General features: G+C 40.8%; 1 protein-coding gene across 5 annotated transcripts; it reads right to left on the reverse strand.

The window, feature by feature from the left end:
- Nucleotides 1–371: 371 nt before the first annotated feature.
- On the reverse strand, nt 372–25,654 carry tesk2 (testis associated actin remodelling kinase 2). Of its 5 annotated transcripts, none has more exons than XM_061797087.1 (13): nt 25,274–25,654; nt 14,626–14,945; nt 12,596–12,715; nt 8,860–8,981; nt 6,774–6,822; nt 4,587–4,733; nt 4,191–4,273; nt 3,704–3,788; nt 3,551–3,634; nt 3,140–3,226; nt 2,734–2,875; nt 1,883–2,440; nt 372–885 (listed from the first exon to the last, which is right to left on the reverse strand). In XM_061797087.1, exons 2-13 carry the CDS (start codon nt 14,746–14,748, stop codon nt 620–622), a joined length of 1,866 nt encoding a protein of 621 aa, XP_061653071.1. In that variant the 5' UTR covers nt 14,749–14,945; nt 25,274–25,654; the 3' UTR covers nt 372–619. The 5 variants fall into 5 exon arrangements, with proteins under 5 accessions (XP_061653071.1, XP_061653072.1, XP_061653073.1 ...); XM_061797088.1 differs by lacking the exon at nt 25,274–25,654 and adding an exon at nt 24,919–25,224; XM_061797089.1 differs by lacking the exons at nt 14,626–14,945; nt 25,274–25,654 and having other exon boundaries at nt 8,860–9,054; nt 12,596–12,712.
- Nucleotides 25,655–26,189: the final 535 nt, after the last annotated feature.

Below are 26,189 nucleotides of genomic sequence, written 5' to 3' on the forward strand. Positions count from 1 at the left end.
ATTTAAAAGCAAAAATCAGTCGGCACAATTTTTTTTTTTTTTACACAAATATACAAAGGTAAGACTTGTTTTTTTGTTTTTGTTTTTTTACACAAATCTCACATCCTCGATTCTGCGCAACAGTGTGAAATTATAATTTTTTTGCATAGAAAAGATGACAAAATAGTGCATTTGAGTTCCTACGGAGGCAAACTAAATAATCTCTTAATCGCATGTAATAGGAAAAAAAACAAAAAAACAAGACAACGTGATTGCTGGTGAACGTGTGGAACTGCATCAAGCTGACTTTGAATCATTGAGGACGACCGACAAAGACGGCAAAGGAAACCTAAGTAAAGCCGTAATGGATCAAAGACGCACATTGTCAGAAGTTGGGAAGACGACAAAGCGGTCGGTGAATTGTCCACTTTTACTGGTGAGATCCGTTCGGGCGCCAAAACATAAACATGATCTTTGGGGGGGGTGGGAAATCGAGGGAAACAATCAAAGTCATCCTGTAATAATAATAAATATAAACAATATTAGCATTAACAGCGTTTTGAATGCGACTGGCATCAAGGCTGTGTTAGAAAAGCTTTTAATGCGCTTTCTTCACATTCTTTAGTCCACGTTGCCCCCTTCAGTCCCGGGGTGGCATGACATGCATGTGTTGGTCCTCCAACATGCTGGAGCAGTCCATGGCCTCGCCGAGGGGGGCGTTCGGAGACCAGCTCTCGCCAAACACGTCGTCGTCCTCGCCGCTGCCGCTGACCGTCTCGTCTCCGGCCTCCGGCCCGCAGTACGGCGGGATCTCCACTACTGTGTATTTCCCGGCCCAGCCACTCAGCACAACCTTGTGTCTCGCTTCGCTTCCCGTCAGGCCTGCCTCGGACCGGCAGGCGGCCGCTGTGAGGAAGGAGGGAGCCGCACGCTTGCTTGTTATCCACAGAGAAAACTGCAATAATGCATATTTTGCGACTGCAATATGTGGTGGAGGAAATGACTTTCAGTCAATTAATGGGCCTCATTCACAAATTTACCTCATACAGTATTATGCACTTTATGCACTCACTTTATGAGTATGGCATGTAGGGCTTCAAATAAGGGTTTGAAACAAGTTTTAGAGGTTCAAATTATGGTTTAAAGACAGGGTTAGGGTTTCAAACAAGGGTTAGGATTTCAAAACAAGCATTAGTGTTTAAAATGAGACTTTCAAGCAAGGGTAGGGTTATGAATTCAAAATAAGGGCTCGAGCCAGGGTTAAGGTTTCAAGACAAATTTGGGGTTTCAAATTAGGGTTCAAATTAGGGTTAGGGTTTTAAATGTTGGTTTCGAGCCAAATTTAGTGGTTTCAATGAGGTTTTCAATTTTGTGTTAGAACTTCAAATTCGGGTTGGTGTTCCAAATTAGGGATTCAAAGGAAGGGTTAGGGTTTCAAACAAGGGATAGGGTTGTAAATTAGGGTTTCAAGACTGGATTAGAATTTCAAAACAAGCGTTAGGGTTTCAAATTACAGTTTCAAGATAGGGTCATGGTTTGAAATTAGGGTTTCAAGCCAGGTTTAGAATTTCAGACAAGGGCTGAGGTTTGAAATTAGGGTTTCCAAATTATAGTCGCAAACCTGAATTAGGATTTCAAAGTACAACCAGGGTTACAGTTTAAAATTAGGGTTTCAAACAAGGGTTAGGGTTACAAATGATGGTTTGAAACCATGGTTGTTGTTTAAAATTAGAGTTCCAAGCCTGGGTTAGGGCTTCAAGCCAGTGTTAGAATTTCAAAATTAGGGTTTCGCATGAAGGTTTCAAGTCGGGGTTTTAAACAAGGGATATTTCTCATACTGGATTAGTAAAAGATAGTGGAGGTTAGTGTATTTTGACGCAGAGCCATTTTAATGATCACTCACGCGTCATGGTGGAGGCCAGCGGGTGTGTGTTGCAGGGCAGGGGGCCATTGTTGTTGTTGTTGTTGACGGCCGAGGCGGTTGCGACGATGGCGTGGTGGTGGTGCAGGAACTCCGAGCGAGGCAGCTGGGGCGACACCGGCAAGGAGTGACACTGTCTTCCCGGCAGCTGCTGCCAGTAGAAGGACGCGGAAGCGGCGGCGGCGCCCGAGGCGTGCCCCGGCGGCCGATTGGTGAAGGCGCTGCCCGGCGGCGAGCGCAGGTCGAAGACCAGCGAGAACACAGACTTGCTGGGCACGTCGTAGAACTTGATGTTGCCGCCGCACAGGTCCTCACGCGCCATGAACGGGTTGACCTTGTGCGCCTTTGCTGCCCTCCGTGAGGCCGGCGGCTCGTAGTACGGGTCCTGCACGTTCACCATCCTCGCCGTCTTGCACGAGAAGATGTCCGACTGGCTGCGACTCAGCCAGATGTTGCGGCGGGGGCGCGGCGATTTGGGCGGGATTTTGTCATCGGGGAATATCAGCGGGTTGAGACGCTTCAAGCCCTGAATCTTCTCCCCTTTGAGTGGACACACAGGAAGTCCAAAATCATTATTTAACGGTAAACCAATTCCCCCTGCCCCTTGGCACTTTACGGCCTCTAAAAATTAGACCCAAGGATGAACCAGACTTGTGCAAGTCCAAAATTCTCTTTTAACTTTCCCATGATGTTACACAAAGAAGCAGGTGTGTCTCTAATGAATTCAAATGTTGTCAATAAACATATCACATAATCCCCCCCCATTCCCGTGTGTTGATTATCCTTGATAGTTTTATTTAAAAATAACACTCCACTAGCAATACTTGACAAACCTTTGGGGGCCACCGTCTTTTTGTCACCCTCTCCGGCCAGTGTGGGGCACTGGTGCGCCGCGTCGCCCAATTTGAGGTGCACCGGCATCTCGTCCAGGTGTCGCACCATGTCCGGGAAGGATGGCCGCAGCGTGGGGTCCATCTGGAGGACACACAAAGAACAAAAACAAGAAAAAAAACATCAATCATGGTCAGAAAATGATGCCAGTAAATCCCTATAAATGATCCTCTTTAGTCTTTTCATGACTTTTATAAAAAAAAAAATCTATAAAGACCAGCAGCTCACTTAGATTTAGAGATTCGGGGTGGGGGGTGAGGGGATCATAAGATTAGAGACATAATCTGATTGCTGCTCTTGTCTTTTTAGGAAATTAAAGACTGTCAAAGGGCATTGAGATGAACTCACATTGCAGCAGTTGAACGCCAGCTGGAGGAAATCGGGCGGACAGTCCCCAACCATGTGCTGGAAGGTGTGATAGTCCAGGCCGAAGTTCTGCTCAATGGCACAAAGAAACCGTGTGTAAATATGTGAATAGAACGGGGGTGGGGGAATCACTCGATTCATGCTCATTAGTCGGGATTACCGAGTATCTGCAGGTTAGGACAAAGATGTTTCAAATTTAAGACCTCTTGTTCACTCAATGGGATCACTAGGAGCGGGCAATATGTTTTGTCGCAATATTATTAGCCATTTTACATTTTTTTTATAGATAAAGAGTGGGTGGGCCATTCCATGTGTCATGTTATGATAGACATATCTGCCTCCTTATTTTTCTAACTTTCCATGGGGTGCTGCTGAGTTGAGTTTTCCATTCACCTCTGTGCGTGGGAGAAAGTCAGGGTCAGCCTGGATCCTGGCGATGATCTCACAGAGGATGATGCCGTAGGAGAAGACGTCAGCCTGAGAGAAAGAAAATCATTCGGTACTGAACTACTGCTGGTTGCTCGGCCCGTGTCCATGCACACAAACCTTCTCGTTGTAAGGTTCATCCCTTAGAACCTCAGGAGCCATCCAGAAAGGAGAGCCCACGACTGATAGCTTCGCTCCTTCCGTGCTGCACAAAAACCCCATTGGTAGAAAGTATTAGTGCGTAAATAAATAAATAAAAATGCATCCAAAAATACATCAATTCATGACTTGATATTCTTTTTTATTATCATTGTCATGGCCAAAGAGATTAAAACTTTGCAGTTAAAAAATTTAACGTAATTTCAAAAAATAATAACATTGCCATAAAATACATTAATCATAAAACAATATTTGAAAAAAAAAAAATGAAAAAAATTACATTACAAGAAAAAATGTGTTTAAAAGAATTCTCACCACACTCAACTACCTGAAAATGTGCTTTTGTGGTTGTGGTTTGCATCCTACTGAGAACTGCTTCTAATATTTGGACCTTCTCGTAAGCGAACTAAAGTGTGCAAGTGAAGCGGAGCGGAGGAGTTGCACGTACAGATTGGCGGGGATCTTCTCGGCCAATCCGAAGTCTCCCACCACCGCCGTGTAGCCGCTGTCGTCGCATTTGATCAAACAGTTCTGGCAAGAGATCACAGCAAAATCCGCATTATTATTTACAAACTTTCTCATCCTGTAAATATTAGTCATGTCCCAACTACACTGGAACCCCCAAAGTGGTTGGTTTACAAGTTGTTCCAAATTGAGACGGGGCAGCCCCCACCCCACCCGACACCGTTGATGATTAGCTTCCGACCGATCAAGACACTCGGATGGCCCCCCTCCGGTCTAGACAGGGTCCAGCCAACAGAGGGCAGTACTGAGTCACACATAAAGTACCACTACACCAGCCCAGGTCGCATTTTGTTATTGGGCCATAGTTCAGCCAACCCACCTTGGAGGTGAGGTCTCGGTGGAAGATGCCTTTGGCGTGCAGGTAGGCCAGACCGCTGGCAAGGTCGCTGGCCAGCTTGACTCTGGCTAACCAGCTCAGGTGCTTGTTGCTGTCCAGAAGCTGCTCCAGGTTGCCGCCGTTGATGTACTGCAAACGTACAGCAAGAAATATAAATGTACAATATGTATATGTAGTAAACAAACACTGAACCTGCTATAACGATAGTGAGCAAAATGATCACTCTTATCAGTACAATGACAATGTTGCTAAAATAAACACGTCAATGATTTACTAATGGGAGTGGCAAAAGACAAAAGATAATTGCGCAAAGCCAACGCGACAATGCTCACAATTTTAGACCCAAATAGAGAAAAATATATATTTTAGGGGACAAAATCGGATACTGAATATTACAAAAAATATATATTAAAAATATAACAATACACAAATACAGATTTTTTTTAATTACAAAATATGATAAAATTAAATAAAATATACAATTATTTTAAAAATAGAACAAAAGCAGAAGACAAAAAATATTTTTAAATATTCAAATAAAGAATATTAGGCAAATGCCACCAAAAAAAAGAGGAAAATAAAAATAGACAATAAATACAAACATAATAGATGTAAAATATCCAAATATTAGAAAAATTACACATATGTTCGATACAAGATAAAAAAATATTTAACAAAGGAATACAGAAACATTACCCCCCCCAAAACATATCTATCTAGGTGAAAAAAACAATACACAAATATCAGATGGAAAATACACAAATTGATTAAAATAATAAAATACTATGACAAAAGTTTTGAAAACTATACCACAATATAAAAATACAAAATCGGAAAATATACTCATATTAGATGGAAAATACATAAATATAAGGGGAAGAAATTCAAATAGACATAAAACTAGGTGGAAAATACCCAAATATTTTAGAACAATATTACAATAAAAATACATATATATATATATATATATATATAAAATGCAGAAAAATCCCAAAATGTGAGATGAAAAATATTCAAATATTACAATATAAACAAAAAGAAATCCCCTCAAATTCAAAAATATTAGATAAAAATTGCATCTGTGCCGTCACTTCAATTTCGATAGGGTCCTCGCTCTACTGATGCTTGGAACTCGGGACTCATTTCACAGTGGAACCAGTTGGAAGGAGAGTGGTATCAGACACTAATACAAAATGTCTAAGACGAGGTTCTGGGTCACTAGACAACTCTCCTGCAGGCCTGCCAGGCTCACTGTCATGCCACTGCGTTTTGATTGGCTTGACAGGAAGTGGAGTTAGCTCTCTGCTGAGCAACTGGCTTCTTTGGCTCTTTGATCCGAACGAACTTCGCTGACCTCGCCATAAAGACGCAAGGATCCCGACATAAAGGCGTCACGGAATGCGAGTGGTTAACATGGATCAAGGCTCGGATTTAGGGCAAGAGGCTGATGCTGCTAAATAACTCTGAGTAAGAAATGACACTCTAATGGGGTGACATCAGTGAAATCTGATTGGACGCTTGGTAAACTCTATCATCCTCCAAGGCGCCTGCGTGTGCGAAGGGTACTGTGCCTGTCATAATATGTTTAATGCGTCTCCACTATTTCAGTACTGCAGACTTGTCCATTATTTGATTATATATTGTGTGTATGTGTGCGTAAAGAGTGACACAAAGGAGCATTGTTTGCTTGCAGCTGTAATCCTGCAGTTTGTCCTCCAGATTATTATTGCTGGAAATTATTTTAAGCCCAGGTCAAAGTATCACAAAAGAAAAGTCCATCAATAAATACATAAATCCAAATTCCTTGGAAAATTGAAAAAGAAAAAAGAAAGTCACTTCCGGAAAAGACAACAACAATGGAGGATGGGGAATACTTGTGTTTGTGTGTATGTGGGCCGGGTCTGGCCTACACAGTGACTTCATTCTCCATCAAAGGGAGCTTGGTGTCCCCGCTTGCCCTCAGGGCATATTGAGGGTCAGATGACAAAACAGCAAAACAGCATGAGGCCGCCACCAGAGTCCGGCCACACACACACACGCGCATCATGTCGGCTATTTCATGACACTTCTATTTTTGCTGCAAATGTTTTACCTGCCAGGGCGGTGAATAATGTCCACAGCCCTTTAACTATTTCAGTAAAGCCGGGCTGTAAAAACGTGTTCTCTTACCTCCGTCAAGGCGTGTAGCTGGCCCTCGTGCACACACACTCCCTTGAACCTGCATCAACCCAGAAAAAAAGCACAAGTAGTGATTATCGCGTCACAAAATATCACATTATATAGCCTTATTATTTCACATTTAACCTGTAAAAAAGGCTGGGATCCTTTAAAGTGAGCAGTAAGGAGCAATTGGGATTCTTGAGTAACGTTTCTTTACTATCATACAAGAGTAAAAATAGGTCAACCACCGGACACTTAAACAAAAATAAAGTCAAAGTACTAATAAGACAAAGCGCACAAGTAAGAAAACTAAAGAGAGAATTCCAGAAATTCCAGCAGGAGACAAGACCGGACAAGACACGAGTCTCTTCCTGCAGGTCTGCTGTTTCAGACCTTTCTTCTTCACCTGGTCTGTCAAGGTGTTCTCCACAGAGTCCTCATAAACATGCTTATACATGCTCCTACTACCTTATAGTGAGGTGTGAGGCATCCATTTTGACTGGTGTTTATGTCACCTAATGTGCTTCCTTGTCTAATGGACGTCACTGTTATACATTTTGTCAATTTTTTTATTTTTTTGTTTATTTATATTCAGATATTCATACATACATTCCAATTCAAATTATTTTTAGGTATTTTATTGTTAAGTTTGAGATCCAATACAATAAAAGCAAAATGTTTGCCTTTTTTAAAAGATAAAAAAAAAACAAAAAAAAGTTTTAATGGGTTTCTTTAAATTAAATAATTGGTCAAAAATAATTAACTAATACAGTCCTGCTTTTAGAGTACAATGAAATTAGTTTTGGGGGGGATTTGAGAATCAATCAATAAAAAATTGTTTTCTTCTTTTTACATTCTTTTAAAATTTGGGACCCAATACAATACAGTCAAAAAAGAGCATTTTAAAAGTTTCATCTTTTTGGGTCAAATGGGTTTAAAAATATTTTATTTATTAAAAAAAATTTAAATCAGCTTTTTAAAAGTACTATTCAATTATTTTTTTAAAACCGAGATTCAATTCAAAAGTGAGCCTTTATTGTCTACGTTATTTTTTTTTTTATTGCCGATCAAAACAATACAGAACAAACAGAGCATTTATAATGTTTTGTCCTTTTTTTAATCAAATGTTTTAAAACATTTTAAGTGTATTCTAAAAATTACAATAAAACATGCTTTTTGAGGGGAGATAAATTCAAAAGTAAGCACTTTTGAAAATGTAATTTTAATTATTATTTTTTTTGGATTTGCAATCCTATCCAATGATTACTTATATTAAATTTGATTAACTTCTTAATATGAGAACCTATACTATACAATCAATGACAAACATTTTTCTTTTTACAAAATCTATTTTTTATTTTTACGTCCAACAGATACTCCCTTCTATTCACAGCACTCCTATCACATTTCGAAGCTTTAATAATGTATGTTTTTGTTTTTTGTGTGTGATCAACTTGTGAATAAACAATTATGAGCGGTCTCCCACTAGCCAAAGAAAAGGTCATCTTGTTGGGAGCAAAACAATGAGCCCCTTCAGTGTCCACCGACAACACAGAGAAACACACACCCTGCTACAGGAGGCATACACAACAAAGATGGCATTGTAAAACAACACACAAACACACACTTATGCATGCATGCCCCTACCCACACACTACTGAATGCAAAAAAAAACAACAACAACACACTGGGACATGAAAGTTGCTGCGACTTCGTGACATGCATTGACTTCTAAATGACTAATTTAGCTATACTATCAGAAATGAAACCTTTTTTAAATTAGTAATTTCTTTTTTAATATAAATTTATCTGGTTATTTTGTTTTCATTTCAGTTATTTTTTCATTTTTTTTTTACTTTTCAATTAAATGAATGCAATTGCAATTCCTGTATATCTCGTACATATTTGATTGGATGTATTTCCATTTTGATTGTAATGTAGTTCAATTATATTTTGTATTTTATAAATATTTGATTTTTTTTTGTCTGACAGCATTTCAATCCCACATTTTGTTCAAGTATTGTTTATTTTATTACTTGTATCCATTTTATTTGTTATTAATTTATCTGGGGGACGGAATCACGCAGGAACCCACCTGAGTATGTTGGGGTGCGAGAGGCGGTTCATTAGCTGCACTTCTCTCAGCATGTTGGCTCTGTTGCTGCTCAGCTTGTTCATCTTGAGCGCCATCACTTGGTCCGACGCTCGGTGGCACACCTGCGAAGCCATGCGTTAGCCATCGATTAGCCATTGCTGGAAACATTGCACGGTTGCAAGCGAGGTCAGCCATCTGATAATGGAAAAACAAAAGCGGATCAATTCGCCTTGATTGGGCATCATCGGGATTTTACTTTCCATCCGTCAGGCGGTTAGATAACGCTCACGTAACCCAGCAAGGCTCGCCATGTGTTGTACACACGCTGATAAGTGTATCACACCATCTCAGTATTACACAACGGTCATAAAATGTTGGTTGATTGGGACAGAGCATCAGCTGGAAGTCCAACGAGAGCAGTTACTGAGTGGCAAAACACTTCATTATATAGTCCGTCCAAAAATACTGCTTCAGAGTCAAAATCACAAGAAGGTGCCTTTGAGACTTGCTTATTTCACCCCAAAAAGTTGAGAGTTTCCATTGAATTTCATGTTTATTGCACTCTAGTAAGCAGATGTTATGGTGTTAAAAATGCATTTTTATGAATTAAATGCAAGCACATAATTTAAATGCGAACAGCAAAATGTGCGGGCTTGCTGACAGGGTGGACAATGACAGGGTGGACATTTTTGGCTAATGTTAGCATTTAATGAACAAATGGTGGACCTTCACTTAGCAACATGATTCAGTTATCAAGCTGCCTGTATGGTGTTCACCAAATATAGTTAGAATTTCTGAAAGGTTTTTATATCAATTGATATTTCCCTATGACAGATTGGACATGGTAAACTTGACAATGTCCAACTACACACATAATGAGATGAAAATTGTGAGACATAAGTATGTTTATTTTGTAGCTATACACTGTTTTAGCCTCCACTAAAGACAGATTGCTGGTTGTTTTGTCACTGAAAACATCAGGAGGTTTGTTAAAGGAAGTCACTGATGGTGTAGTGGTATACTCGCCTGACTTTGGTGCAGGCAGCGTGGGTTCAGTTCCCACTCAGTGACGGTGTGAATGTGAGTGCGAATGGTTGTCCGTGTCTATATGTGCCCTGCGACTGACTGGCGACCAGTTCAGGGTGTAGTCCGCCTTTCGCCCGAAGTCAGCTGGGATAGGCTCCAGCGTCCCGTGACCCTAACCAGGATAAGCGGTGTTGAAAATGGATGGATGGTTTGTTAAAGGGACAGTCACCCCGTAATGACAGGGTGGACAGCAAGTTCAGGGACACATGCAAAATGTTCAATATGATTACGAAAATAGAATATATGTGATCAATATGACTGATAAAATAACTGGTTGTGGACAATAAAACCATGTACAATTGGTTTCCGTTAGTATCATATAACTTTTTAAACACTGAATTTAACAGACCAGTTTGTGGGACACGCCAAAATTACGTAGGCTACATCCAATGAACGAAAAAATTGTATAAAATGAAGGACACATTTTAAGAGACGTATATAATATATATTTACATGGAAAAGGGTGGCAGGCTATTACGACCCCTTAAGGGACAAGACGAAAGGAAAAAATATATTTACAGCACTGAGACAGGCACAAAAGAGAACAAAACCATGATTCGGTGAGGGATGCTGACTAAAGTAAGCCATTTTAAATTCAATTGGCAACAGATTAATCCAGAAGGAAACATGAAGGAAGGAATCGCTATTCAATGTGAATAGCGAATGGGGATTTACTCGGTGAGTCTGAGCTCTAACTGTGATGTAATAACCAGGATTTTAATCCTAATTACTTTAGAAACGCCGGATAGTCGATTATACATTTTAGCTTTAATTCTTAACGTGAGCATGCCTGGCTGGAAAATAGGAGGGGGCTTTGCTTGACAGGACAGCGGGACGAACAGATGGCCACTCGTCAGAACGACCCCACCCCCAATGTTCATCCCCCCCCCCAAGTCCTTATCACATCCTCCATCTTCTTCTCCCTGCTCTCCAGCTTCATCGCCATTCAACCCCATGCCAACCTGAATAGCCATATATTCTTGTCCTGTACTGATGACTAGAGAGCAAGACTTAATGAGTTAATTTTGTCGCCTTGCTCCGTCCCAAAATTACAAATTTTAATAATTTTACTTTTTTTTTGGGTGACCTCATCAGAATCACTCAGTCATCATGAAAATGTGGCAGAATAATGAAACTCTGAGGTCTTGAGTGGCCAAACATTTGCACACATACCAGTACAATAAGCCTTCTTCCTTTTCATCAGCTGTACATAATTTTGGTATGTCCTCCACTGTTAACTAAAAATAAATGGTTAAATGATACTAAATGAAATATTTTTTACTTGTCCACAACAACTTATTTGGCAAAACTTTGGTTATGGTTATTTTATGTTGGCGGCACGGTGGTCGACTGGTTAGCACTACCGCCTCACATTTCTGAGAACCCGGGTTCAAGTCCGGCCTCGCCCGTGTAGAGTTTGGTTGTTCTCCCTGTGCCTGTGTGGGTTATCTCTAGGTACTCCAGTTTCCTCGCACATTCCAAAAACATGCATGGTAGGTTGATTGAAGATTCTAAATTGCCCGTAGGTGTGAATGTGAGTGTGACTGTTTATACGCGCCCTGTGACTGGGTGGCCACCAGTTCAGCAGTTAGCTGGGAAAGGCTCCAGCATACCCGTGACCCTAGTGAGGATGAGCGGTGTGGAAAATGGACGGATATTTTATGTTCATATTGAACATTTTGCATGCTTTCCTGTAATTGCTGTCCACCCTGTCATTATGGGGTAACTCCCCCTTTCAGAAACCCTCTGCCGTTTTCATACCACCAGCAGTTTGTCTTTCTTCAGGAGGAGGCTGAAACATTGAATAGTTGCAAAAGAAATATCTACAATTGTTTCGTAATTACGTGTGCAGTTGGATGTCAAGCTCATCATGTCCACCTTGTCATAGTGTAATATCAATTGATAAAAAAACATTTTTTAAACACTATACTGTACATTCTGCTTGCGAACTGAATCATGTCGCTAAGCGAAGGTCCACCATGTGCTCATAAAATGCTAACACTAGCCAAAAATGACAACCCTCTCAGCTAGCGCAAATATTTTGCTGTTTGCATGTACATTGTCTGCTTGCAGTCAATTAAAAAAAAAAGTGTAGGAGCTTGACCAATATGCATTTCTAACAGCACAATATCTACCTAATACAATAAATGTGGAAAATAAATAAATAAACATTTTGGGGTGAAATGGGGAAGTCTCAATTTAGACTCATCTTTCTAGTATAAAATGTTCAACTTTGGTAGCAATCAGACAAATTTGGAAGGAGTTGACCGTTTAAGAACATCAGGAAATGTTTGAAATGACACGACAAAGGCTGCTTCAAACCAGTCATTTTGGACATGGGTTCTTCCGACTTTTATTGTGAGTCTACTCATGATAGACATGCCAACCTAATTTCATGCTCCTCATGCTCGCGTGACTCGCATCCTCAAGTCTGGTGGCGCAGGGGAGTAAGGGACAGCATTAACAACCCCCCACCCCTTACGTGATGTCTCAGAAGTGATTGGCGTCCATCTTGACCTCAAAACGTCACAGAGACGGTGAACAGAGGAGACCACCAAGCACAAACGACCGTGAGCTTCATTAGACACGATTCCACACTGTAAAGACACCACGTTAACCCTGATGTGATTCGCAGTAAATTGCCACTCACTTTGTAGACGTCTGAGAAGAAACCGGAGCCAATCCACTCGCAGGTGAAATCGTCCAGGCGCGTAAGGCAGGAGAAGGCACTGATGAGGGCCCTGTAGGACGAAGGGCACACCCTGCCCACCTGGAGGAGAGCATTGAGATTCAACAACTAAGCACTTTAGTCAAACCCAGTGTCCTTATAATTTGTTTTAGTCTTTTTACCATGTTGTGGATGTCCACACTGATGAAAAAGAATGAACTCTGAAAATGTTTCAGATTTTTTTGGGAATAAATAAAAGGATAAGCGATTTGGAAAATGGATGGACAAAATGCAGAGGATTTTGGATGATGATGATGAAAAGATTTCAGAATGTTTTTCCCCAAATGAAAGGAAATAAAATTAAGAAAAATATGGAGGAAAATAACCAACTCTGAAAATGTTTCAGAGATTTTATTTTCTAATTAAAAAAAATAAATAATTGTTTTAATTAAAAAAAGAAAATAGGAAAATGTTTTAGAAATTTTCTGATTAAAAAAGATGCATTCAAATCACAACTGAAAATGTTTCTGACTTGTTTTTCATTTAAAACAAGAAAACTTTAGATCAAAGAACAAACAAAAATGTTGCAGAACATTTTTTTGGGGGGGGGGGGAAATCAAGAAATCTTAAAATATGAACTCAAATGTTTCAGGAACCTTTCGGATATAAGGAAAATTGGTCAAAATCTGATAAAAAAAAAATGAATGATGTTTGAGAATTTTTTTTTCCTGAAGACAAATTTGAATAGCAATAAAAACTAAAGATTTTTCAGAAATATAAGGAACATTTTGGAGAAGATGAAACAACTAAAAATTCTTTTTAAATTGCGAATAAAAGAAATTTTTCTTTTCAATCTTTTCATTGGACAGCAACTACACTATAACTATATATTGTAGACTTTACACCGATCTGATCGGCCTTATCGGTATTGGCCAATAATTAGCATTTTATGCTAATCGGCTATAATGTCATAATTCACCGATCCGATCAACGACGTCATTGATCAGCTCCGCAAAAGACATTTACTCCGCATTCCCATCTTGTACAGAATATTTGAATCCAAAAGCTAGTATTTTTTGCCTTGTCGCGTGTATTTTGACGTAGTACTAACTATCTGACAGCCAATAGAGTTATTTAAAAAAAAAAAAAAAAACATGTCGGCAGTGTGGGACAGACAACACGCGTAATGCCGTGACCAGACTACAAGCCAAATTTGGTCTTTTACGATTGCACTATGTCAGACTACTGCAATAAATTCTTGTATTCTGATGCTACCGCATCCCATCTTTTAAGATCACTGGGCTTTATCTTGTCAACGCGACTGGATGCACTCGTTACCATGGCGGCGACGACAACAACAAAGGATCGTGCCGCGTGTTTGCATGAACAAAATGGGGGAAAATATGTGGTGGTGGTCACCTGTGCTCCTGAGAGGACTTTCATTCAAGGATTGCTTGTGATATGTTCACATACTTTTAATACGATAAGGCGCGCAAGCAGGCAACAAAACGTTATGTAGCCTAGCAAGCTAGTGCTTGCTTACTAGCTTACACAGTTATACGTAAACATGCCGGTGTTCTGTAGAATCATGCTCTAAAGTTTCGGTGTGCGTGAAGTAATATACTTACAGTAAGTTAGCACCCATTATTTCTGTCATGTTGTAATGTTGGTTTGACCTGACTGATTAGAATACATGACCCGACCAGAGAATACTTTTGAAGATACTCAGTATGCAGTACACAAGTATATACAGTAAATGAACAAATAATTTAAATAGACACATTGCTCTATCTTGTGATCGGTTATCGTTTTTTTAAACTCGCTGATCGGTGATTGGTTCCAAAAATCCTGATCGTGTAAAGCCTAATATATTGTAACTATTAGTACAAAAGGGTGAAAATAAATTCACGAATCAGCAACATATCCTTTATGTTTCTAACTCTTTCTTTTTAGGTCAACGTTTCCGTGCATATAATGATATCATCTTTTCCTACGTATGCTGATAGACTGACCTGCGATGGTGGCCCCGTGCCCATCTCGCACACTCCTAGCCCCCCGACACCATCTCTGTCCTCGGCGACGCGTTCGGGTCGCGTTGGGAACGCGGCGATCGAGTTGCGTTTATTCCGGTCCATGACGATGATGACGACGACGATAAAGATGGCGACACCAGTGGGGGTAACGCGAGTCTTCTTCTGTGCTGTACCCACATGACAAACGCACCGGATTGTTGTCCAGTTGCCGAGGAGGGCTCAGTGGTGGCTGCTCACGGCTGTGGGGGTCCTCCTGGGCGGAGGGGCTCTCACATGTAGGGCGGTGATCCGGTGGAGACCTAGAGAGAATTAAGGAAATATGAATCATGCGATGCAATGCCATTCAAGGACTAAAAATCAGTACAGTAATATTATTTTTTGAAACAATTTGATTAGTATCATTTGTCAAGGTTACAATTTGATTCAATAACAATATTTGGCTAATCTAGAACAGTACAATATGAAGTGATTATAAAGTGATTTTTCCACGTCAGATTTTGTCCCAATTGGTCGGTGCATCACCCAAACAGCAATCGGCTCAGATTCTAGATTCTAGAACAACGGTTCTGATTCGAACAATATCATGTAATTCAATTCAAGGACTATAAATTGTTACTGTAACAATCCAATAAAAAAATTATATCATTAGTAGTCAATGGATCCAATTTTATGTAAGAACAGTATTAGGATCACCAAGAACGATTTGATACGATTCCAGGACTTTAACTTTTCCAGAAACATCAGGTGAATCAGTGGACCGGCTCTCACGAGCACTGCTAAATAAAGCTTGGAAACATAACGGCTGCAATAGTGGGTGATTGTTAGGAGATTCGTCAAGAAAATGGCTCTCAAGTGGCGTGAACCTTTGCGCCGTCTGTTTTTAACAACGTGGACGAGAGAGGAAATTTGCTGAGGCGAAAGGTCACTTTTATCTCTGCTCATAAACATTTCCTTTCTCTTTTACAGAAAACAATTTCCATGAAAACGAGAGTCAGAAATAATAGACATTAGACAGGAATAGAATCCTTTGATAGCATGTTTTTCCATAATTATTTCACAGAGAGAAAAAAAAAATGAAATGAAAATGCATCAAGTCAAACCACGTGAGATTACTCGTCTCTTACTGGTCACAAGAATTTAAAAAAGTTTTGCCGAGTGAAACACTGCTAAAAAACATGGTTGGCAACCACAATCATGACATGGACAATGTAGCAGAGTGCATATTAAATAGAATCTTATGCAGTGGCAAGACAACATGCTTAAAACCCAAGACGTCTTCGCTAAGTTTCATCAGTTTATGACGTCATTAAGTCACCATCACCCCAAGGCTCCAACCTGATTGGCTCATTTTTAGGGGCGACAATCTCACAATAGGATATATCAGTGGCTATCTATGATACATTGCGATATCTATGTAACAAAAAAGGGAAACATCAGAAACACTGGACACCCTGAACTGGTCGCCAGCCAATTGCAGTGGACATATAAACAAACAACCATTCACACTCACATTTACACCTACGGGCAATTTAGAGTCTTCAATCAAGCTATGACGCATGTTTCTGGGATGTGGGAGGAAACCGGAGTACCCGGAGAAAACCCACGCAGGCACGGGGATAACATGCAACCTCCACATAGACGGGGCCGGGATTTGAACCCCGGTCCTCAGAACTGTGAGGCAGATGTGCTAAGCAGTCATCCACCATGCGCGCCCTATTCTTGATTGTATCAATATCTGATTTTGATGTACTGATACTGCAGCGTGAGCGATAATGTTGCTATATAGAAACAACAATATTTCTGTTAAACCCCTACTCATTCACCAGCTGGATCGATGCAGGTTGGATGACTTTGTTACCACAACCAAACGCGGAGTCCGCTTTCAACTCGTCTCGGACCGGTTAACTTTGTCTGTGTGCTAGTTTGATCCCTGCATTCCGGCCAAACGAAGCGCACCGAGGGAAGAAAACAAATTAGTTGCTACTATGAAAGATGAATAAATCTACTAATCCATAGTTGCCAAGAGCTCACACTTGATTTTGATTAAATCGTATTGACTTTGGCCTTTGGAGCAATAAAACACTTCTCCAGAGATATCACCCAACCCTAACCTCTAATTACCCCACCACAGCCCCCTAATTTCTCAGAGAAATCCCCCTAACCCCACCCAAACCCCCCTAAACTAAATTCTCCAGTGATGTCAACTGACCCCAAACCCTAACTCTTCAGAGATATCACACCAAACCTACCTTAACACCCTACATTAACCCTCCCAAACCTAACTCTCCAGAGAAGTCACCCTCACCCCAAACAAAACCACAACCCTGAAGTCGCAATCCTAACTCACCAGCAGCATCACCCAAACTTCTACTTTAACCCCAACTCCCCAGAAATGTCAATCTGACCCCCTAACCCTAATTCTTCAGAAACACCACGCTAACGCTCCAGAGATGTCATCCTAACCACTAAGTCCCAACCCTAACTCTTCAGCGACATCATCCTAACCTCAAACCCGCCCCTAACCTCCAACCCTAGATCGAGAGACATCATCCTAACCCAAAACGAACCCCTAATCCACTGCCCTCTCTCCAGATACATCACCATCCTAAGCCCCAACCCTAACTCATAAACCTAACTTTACATCACCCCAACACAGAACCAGAACTGGAACCCATCACCTACTATATCATGATAGTGTAATGCAGGCCTAGAAAGTGCATGGTATGTCCTTCAACAGCTTTTTACCAAAAGTCTGATCTTGTGATTACCATTCAATAACGTCATTTACATAATTCAAAAGTACTGGGAGTTCTTTCCAGCGCACATGAACACTCATTATTGTGTATTTTAATAGTGTAAGGCACTCTAGATGCGTTAAAAATAACACGTATCAAAGTCAAGAAACGACGCCTTGATTAACACGAAGCCAAGTTGCGCTGTCATAAGATCACAACCTAAAAACAGCGTCTGTTGCGTTCTATTAACATGTCATCAAAGCAGCTGAATGACTCATGAGATCACCGTATCCTTAAAAGGCTCCTCATTCCTTTCTTCCCTCCTTTCTCTCGTTTTCTGTCCACTTCAAACGCCGAGACAAAGCCGCGCCAAGAAAAATGCGAGCGGCTCGTGCCAGCCCTCAACCTCGGCTCTCTAATTTCACCGGCGAGAATAGACGAGCAGGAGGCGCGCTTGTTTTAAACACCACTGCTGCTGAGAATAAATGGCAATTACCGTTCAAATTCAAGCTTGATTGGAAACAGCTGGCAGCACCGCAAAAACGCACCACAATCGACTGCCTTTGTATTTTGGCGGGGTGCCGGGGGCATTTTGTGTTCACAGGTCCCTACAACCAGCATTTTGGTTCCTGCCAAAAAAAATTCTGTAACCAACCAAACTTTTGGGCAAAAATAAGCTTCACAAGTCCCACTAAGACTTGGTTTGTCACACCAAATTTCCACGTACCTTGCGAAAGCTCAGTTCAGCGAGCATCAAAGGATTAGCATGTAGGTTTTTTTGTGCTTTTGCTTTTGACATTTAGTGGCTATTTTACAGGAAGGATCTGGTTGTTAAGAGAATGAGAATATAAGACGACGACCTTAGAAGTTAACTGCTAGCGTTAGTCAATAGCTAGCTGTCAACTGGCTACCTTCGTGTCACCAAAGGTAGTGTTTTTTTTTTATTTTGCTTCATTCTTGGACTTTGTGTTTTTTTTTTTTTTTTTTTGCGCAAAACGAAGGACTTATATGCTAAGAATAAGGCGAGGAGACGAAAATGACAACCGCTAATGTTAGCTGCTAGCAGTATTCTTCCAGCTATATAGTTAGCTGTTGACTGGGTATCATCCTGTCATCGCTTGTTATCAATAGTAGTTTATCTGATTTAGTTTTTATCTTTGAATTTGAGTTTTTTTTTTACGACTGGAAGAAGAATCTAAGTGTTTAAAAAAGAATGTGAGAAGACGACAATGAAAACTGCTAAAGTTAGCTCCTAGCACTTGCAACTAGCTAGATAGCTCGCTGTCGCCTGACTAGAGATGTCTCATCACGTTATCAAAGATAGTGTTTTATTGATTCTGTCATTGTGACACAAATACAAAATATTCGCCTTATCATTTATGTGAACGGGCACTCTACCTCATGTTTATTTGAACAAGAAACAGGCCTGTGTTCCTTCTATATTTGCTCCCTATAACTACACCCTTTGTACAAACTGTATGTGGAGATCACTCATTGAAAACACCACAGGAAGCAGAGGGTAAAAAAAGGGAGTGGGATTTTCTTTTTCTGCAGCGTAAAATGCGGCCTGTTGTTAGTGTAAACCAGATGGGCGTCCTCAGGGAGCAGCCCAGGGTGGGGGAGAGTAGACCGTAGTTACGCCACCCAGATGTGTCCCACTGGATTACCCGCTAAGAGGCTGTCAGCAATAAATCACACACAAGTGATGTTTACGATGACTGGTGGCAGGGGAGGAGGGGAAAATAGTTGTCTGGAGGCGCTACCCCAGAGGTCATGTTTGCGGTTTTAATAAAATTCTTATTTTTTTTGAGGAAGGATAGCAGTGTTGGGAAGTAACAAACCACAAATACTTTTCACTTTTATTCTGCACATTTCAGGCTAGCTTTCTACTCCTTACTTTGTCAAATAGATTAATTGCTTCGACCTCCGCGGATAACAACACAATGTAAAAAAGACGTAAATAAAGAAGTGTCGTATGATGTTGTCGGCTAAGAATTATTTGTGGGAAATGCAGTCTTATGTGAACAAAGGACGTCGATCTGTGACTGGTGTCATGCATTTTCTCCCATCGGTTGTGCGGTGTGAAGATGTAGACTGCTATGTTAGCTTTTTGATTTCCCATACTTTTTGTGAACAAAGGACTTTGATTTTGACTTTCGCGTGTGATTAAAAATGACTGCTGTATGAACGGCTTTAGCTATTGAATACAGAATCAAGTATTCTACCAATTTGCAGGGTTTGTGCTGCCCGTTCGCCACCTTGTCAATAGCTAACAGAAACAGGATGTGGCAAAGCGAATATTGCCCACATCAAAATGCAAAAGCCCTTTGTGACAAAAGTTAAAAGTGAGTGCACTCATTCTGCTGCATGTGAATGGTGTGAATGGTTTAGTTCCCCCCCGCTTCATACAAAGCTTCTATCCACTGTCCAGCCGCTTCTAGCTAAGCAGTCAGGCTCACGGGCTTTCCCAACTGCGGGGAGCGGCACACAGGGAAACACAAGACCCGATGAAGCTTGGCGCCAAATTGAAGCACACATATTTATTGCCGCAACATACGTTTGAAGTGTCGATGGGCAATGTGTCCTGCAATTCACATTAGTTCTCGTTGCTTGCGAGCTGCCTTCTTCATCAATCCCACTTTGATTGTCATGCCTAGCGGCGGCGGCGATGACTCGGTGCAGGGCGTAACTAGCTAGTCACTTAGGGGCCCAAGGCAAACATAGTCACGTGCCCCCCCCCCCCCCCCCCCCCCGCCCAATATACTTTAGACCACTTTGTCCTACTTTTGAAATATGTTACATTTATTTGACAGCCACAGTAAGCCTACTAATATTTACCACCAAAGATTTTGAATATTAATGTTTATGCGGGACGACTGGTTAGCACATCTGCCTCACAGTTCTGAGGACCGGGGTTCAAATTCCAGCCTCGCCTGTGTAGTTTGGATGTTCTCCCTGTGCCTGTGTGGGTTTTCTCCAGGTACTCCGGTTTCCTCCCACATCTCAAAAACATGCGTGGTAGGTTGATTGAAGACTCTAAATTGCCTGTAGGTGTGACCGTGAGTGCGAAGGTTGTTTGTTTATATGTGCCCTACTATTGGCTGGCAACCAGTTCAGGGTGTTCATATCACTTCCCCCTCCTAATGCCGACGCTTGTGATTGGCTCGCTCTGGTCCGCAGTTAGCCGCGATAGGCTCCAGCACGCCCGCGACCCTTGTGAGGATAAGCGGTACAGAAAATGGATGGATGTTTACCTTAAAACTAAAAAGTTTGAATTTGATAAAATTCTATAAGCTATAAAGTCCCTGAGATCCGTCTTGAGGATTATCAAATAAGTGAATAAATTTAACACTTTTACTGTAATTGATAAGACCATTAATCAACATTTGATATAGTTTACCATTTCAGCTGCTTTTATACTCACATCTTGCTGATGAAAAGTGTCCCTCGTGTCATTCTCCACTTTATCTCTATACTCGGCTGACACTGACACCAGTGCTACTGCTACTGGCAAGAGGATTATTACACAGTATTGCATTTTTACAGGGTATGACGTTAAATCAACAAGTCAATATCCTACTGTGGTTCAAGGTTTTTCTTTTTACAATTCAATAGTAAAATATAAATAAAGATTTGTTCTTCATATCCATTCATGATAACATTTTGGCCTGGCCTACAGGAAAGAGTTATTTGTTTGCGACAGTATATCCTATGTTGTATTGGTCATACTATAGAATAATTTATTTCTCGTGTTTGCTAAACTTCCTCCTGAAAAATCGCATGCTAAATCGCAATTGCAATATTTGTTTAAAAGAAACGCAACTCGTAATTAAGAGTATTTTGAAGGTATTATTTTTGTCCGCTTGGGGTCGCCATCCACATATTCTACGCTGTAGTATCTGTGACTTTGAATGTGTGTGGCTTCAAAAGGCGGCCTCTGGCCTGGTGAGTGACGTGTGCGCCAGCGAATGAGAGTGCCAGTCTGCTCATTGAAGGCCTGGGCGTCAGTTGTGACCATAGCAGCTCGTGTATAAATGTATTACATGTTTCTATCTTTTGTTACTGTTTGTTCAATAAAGCGATTGAAAGGCAACCGCTTGTAGGGGCACTACAATGCATTCTAACTAGGTGTGGTATGGTATATTAAATTAGCGAACATCGAGACCTTGTGTTGGTGATTGAAGACGAGCTGTTGTGGTACGCAAGTTCTGCTTTGCAGTAGACACCATTGCACTTTGTTATCTTCTATTTTAAGTGTGAAATGATCCCAAACTTTGGACATTGTCTTTTACAGACTCTTTCCTCCTGGCTTGCTGCCATCGCGACAACTTTTTTTTTATACATTGAGTGGGGTGTGCATCTGCGGTAACATTAGTCCTTGTGGAAAAATTATCCCTGAGAAGCTTCGAGGCTGAGATTTTGCTTTGGCTTTTTTTGCAATAGATTCATTTGATTAATCATTTTAGCCCTTGTTGTGTGTGTGCTTGTTTTAGCGCTTTACATTTTACATGGTTGATAGTGCCACCTTCTTGCGGTGACCAAGTGTGTTTTTTTGTCCGAGCACAGGATTCACTTCGTGTGGCTGCTGAGGAAGCATGGTCTGCCTCTACACAACATACATTGAATCAGTTATCTGGTCACACTTTTCAGTCTGCTTTGTTTTTGCTACAAAGAAGGACAAAAATCAGACTGCAACTGACAGCTGGGAGGGACTGCTGTAAGGATCATCAACTTCGCCACTCTTGAGCACCTGCATGCTGCAAGAACTAATGAAATAACAGGCAAAATCCTCTTGGACATCACCTTTTCTAGCTTCTAGCCTCTGGTAGGCGCTATCGAACGATGAAACAACAAAACCAGCAGACATTCCGAGAGCTTCTTTTCCCGTTGCCATTAACATTTTAAAACAGTTGACTTGTAAAATTCATAGTAACACTTTGCCATTTTGCATATCAGCCTGAAATCTGGAACGCATAGACATCAGACGCTGGATTTCATCCCTGATAATACTCTGTTAGACCTCTATTACAACTGTCTTCAGTTCTCTCTTGTTCTTGGGGCATTTTTTTCTTCAGCAATATTTTTTTGTTGATTGTTTAAAACCTTTGGTGTGACTCACAATGGCGTTTCACGTACAGGTATGCACTTTTAGTAAGTGCTCCCAGTGGGAACTTGTAATTGAGAAGTAACAACAAAAATAACTCCATTCAAATTTGGGGGCGGGGGGAGCCATTTGTTCCAAATGTTCTCTTCCTTTATGGGTCATTTTCTGCACTTTCTCAGTCTCAATTGGCTGACTAATGGAACTGATGATGGTACTTTCGAATGAATACGAGTCTGTTTAAAGTTTGTTTTACTGTATTGATAATATTAGACACTCAGGAACGTTACCATGCAACCTACAACATTGCTTTGGGGTGTTAGTCCAAATATAAGTGACAAAACACCTAAACTAAACCAGTGGTTCTCAAACTGGGGTTCTTGGATCTTTTTTTTTACCTGCACTTCTCCCAACTAAAGTAAACAGTGTAAGTACTTTGGCTACCTGAGTATAATTGGTGTATGAGGGGGCTCTTGAAAGAATGACTCACTTTGTAAGGGCTCCCTGGACTAAAAAAACTTTGAGAACCCCTGATGTAATTCTCTGAGACAGGTGTGTCAAACTCATTTTTGTTGTGGGCCAAATTGTAGCTCGAGTTTCCTTCAGAGGGGCGTTATGACTGTAAAAAAATTTTTACATCGCCTCATCATATTATGAAAGCTACACAACACATAAATGGATAACTAGTTTTGAAATCAGAAGTAAAGGATAAGTTTGTTCAACTATTTTTAAGTAACTGAAAAAATGGGGGTTGCAATAAAAAAATGCAATATCTCAACATTATTATTTATTACATATGTACTTTCATATCATTTGAAATTTTGCAACAATTTTTAACAAGTTGACACATGTGATTTTCTTTTGCGGGCCACATAAAATGACGTGGTGGGCCGGATCATGCCCCCAGGCTGCGAGTTTGACACCTGTGCTCTCAAGAGCTACGTTTCCAGGATACCTGAACAAGGTGACACACAAACAAGCGAACTGCAGCAGCATGGAGAAACGTGAACCACAGAAAAATAACGACGATAACCCACAACAGATTTGGCTATGCTAGCTCTTTCCATCCATCACCTTGTTTATGAGAACTGTTTGACGTTGTCAGCTCAAAGAATGAGTAAGAACCTACACCAAAAAAAATCCTTTTCACACACACACTCATCTCTTGTTTTCACTCTTCCTCACACACACACACACAAACAAACACACACCCTTTCTTTGCTGGTAGGTTACCGCTACTCAATGTCTATTTATTGTGTGTTGTATTTTTTGATTTTTACTTTTGGGCCATTCTCTATTCTCACATGGGTTGTTGCAGGAGATACAAACCTCTTTGTTTCTTAAGAGGACAACACTTAAGCCAAATAGCCTTCCCCATTTAATTTGTATTTCATAGATTTGCACGTTATACATGTTCCACAGTAAGTAGACATCACAGTACTATTATTTGTTGGTTTTTGCAATATTAGTTGACACATATTGTAAATGCACTAAATGGCTAAGTTGCAATAAACCAGCTTAGTTTTGAAGCCCTGAGTTGTTGTTGGAATAAAAACGTGTACGTTTCTTTCAGGCATAAAAGCTATTTGCTTGGTGTTTAATAATGCAAAATCATTTCTTATCTGATTACTCAGTTAAGTGATGGGCTAATCGGTAGAATATTCAGTTCTAAAATAACATGAATAGGTGCAGCCGTAGTCAGTTCACAAGATCAGCAAAAGCTATGGGAACAAATTATTTTGACGGTATAAAAATAAAGCCAAAACTTGCAAACCCTGAACAACAACGTGCAACATGCAACGTCATGTTGTTGTTTTTTTGTTCAGTACGACCACTGGGCAGTTATTAAAAGAGGAAAAGTATTGTGTGCAGAAAAGTCTTTTCCCATTGAGCAAAGTTTTCAAAACGGGTAATTCACAGTAAAAAAAAAAATATATATTTATTTCATTATTTTTTGTATTTGTTTTACTTTTAACTCAGTACAGGAGTAGAATAGGTACTTCTACTTGTACCAAAGTTCACACAAGTACCTGCACTTTTAAAGAAAAGAGTGCGAGTACGTTTTCCACCTCTGGTCAGTTGACATCAGCAGAGCTGCGGGACTTTGTTTTGACTTTTCTTCTTCTTAGTAGGAGCACTATGAAAGCTCATAAAAGAGGGAACTATTCTGTTTGTAGAGAATACCCGAAATGGGTATTCTAAAATCATTTCTACTTTTGAATGTAATTTACCCAAGGAGTTGAATCAGTACTTATACTTTTACCGGAGCATTTTTTTTCTTCAACACAGGCATCAGTACTTTTACTTAAGTACAGTCTGAGTACTCCCCCGTTAGAATTATAAAAGGGCTCTTGCAAAGATTTCTGGACCTCAAGGACCCAAAAAGGTTTGAGAAGCCCTGATCTAAACGTGTTAAGTGCAACGTTTGCAGGATACCTGAGCAAGGTGACATTCAAACGGGCGAACAGCAGCAGTTCCCGCTTATCCGATGACCATCTGGCTCCAAAGTGCAGCGATACGCCGCATAGCTGTCATTCCGCGGGGGCTCCGGCAACATTAATGGGCAGCCTCCCTCCGCGGGGGCTCCGGAGACTTATTATCGAGGTGCCGCTGACGGCTGAGGCTGCCAAGAGGGACTCATTCGAAGCGATCTCATTAACTAGAGGCCCTTCGTAAACGTCTGTAGTCAGCCCGACGCGACACAAATGTGTAAGAAAGTTGTCGTTGTGTGACGCCAGACAGGAAATAAAAGTTTCAGCTCACACACACATATACACAACGGTGTGCGTACCTGTTTGGACTTGCCGAGGGTAGTTCATGCTTGGTAATTCCGTAGCGAGGAAAAGTAAAAAAAACAAATTTTTTTTTTTAAAAAGATCAAGTTAGAAGTCCAACGTAAGTGGGTGTTGGGAGCTAACTCGCTGGCTCGGCTCGTTTGTCAACAAAACTCAAGCTAGCAAAGAGGTTGGCTAGCTCGCCCACCACGAACCTACAACGTTCCCTCCCCCAAAACGTCCTCCTCACGTTTGCCGAAGACGACGTTGCTCAAATTCTCTTTCTAAAATGTTCTCCTTCCCACCAGTGGAGGCATGTTCGCTGTTTTTGTCCGCCCGCGGCGATAATTCAGCGCGATGTTTGACAGCTCGACTCTCCCCTTCCCTCTCACTGACCCCGCCCATCTTTGATTGACACGCCGGTTGGCTAATCTGCATTTTCTCCCAAAAACGCATATGTGCGACTGTCAAAAGTCGAAATTTTTATTCCCCCCCCCCCCCATTTTTTAAATTTTAATAATATTACGCATTTATGTAGCGCTAGTAATATAAATGGTATCATTAAAAAAATGTGGAATTAGTTTAAAAAAATTTGAAATCGTCTTTTTCCATCGATATATCGTTTATGTTACTGTGTACGGTGGACAAGAGAGCTCGAAGAGATATCGTCGAGAAAAGAAAGTCGTTTTGACAGTGCATGTCTTACAAATATTTATGATTTTACTGTATTTATTTTATTATATCAATCCCGTAAATAATGATTTGCAAAACTATTTTTCTTTCTTGCGATCGTTCGATCTTTCTGTCTAATTGGTCCTTATTTTTCAACGGGGTGATATTGGTACTTGAACAATTGGTTAAAAAAGGCCAAACGTTTTTGTTTGTTTTGATGTATGTCTCGCCCAGTCAGTTGGGACAAGCTCCGACTCACCC

Source organism: Phyllopteryx taeniolatus, chromosome 14, assembly GCF_024500385.1.
Source record: "Phyllopteryx taeniolatus isolate TA_2022b chromosome 14, UOR_Ptae_1.2, whole genome shotgun sequence".
Taxonomy (NCBI): Eukaryota; Metazoa; Chordata; class Actinopteri; order Syngnathiformes; family Syngnathidae; genus Phyllopteryx; species Phyllopteryx taeniolatus.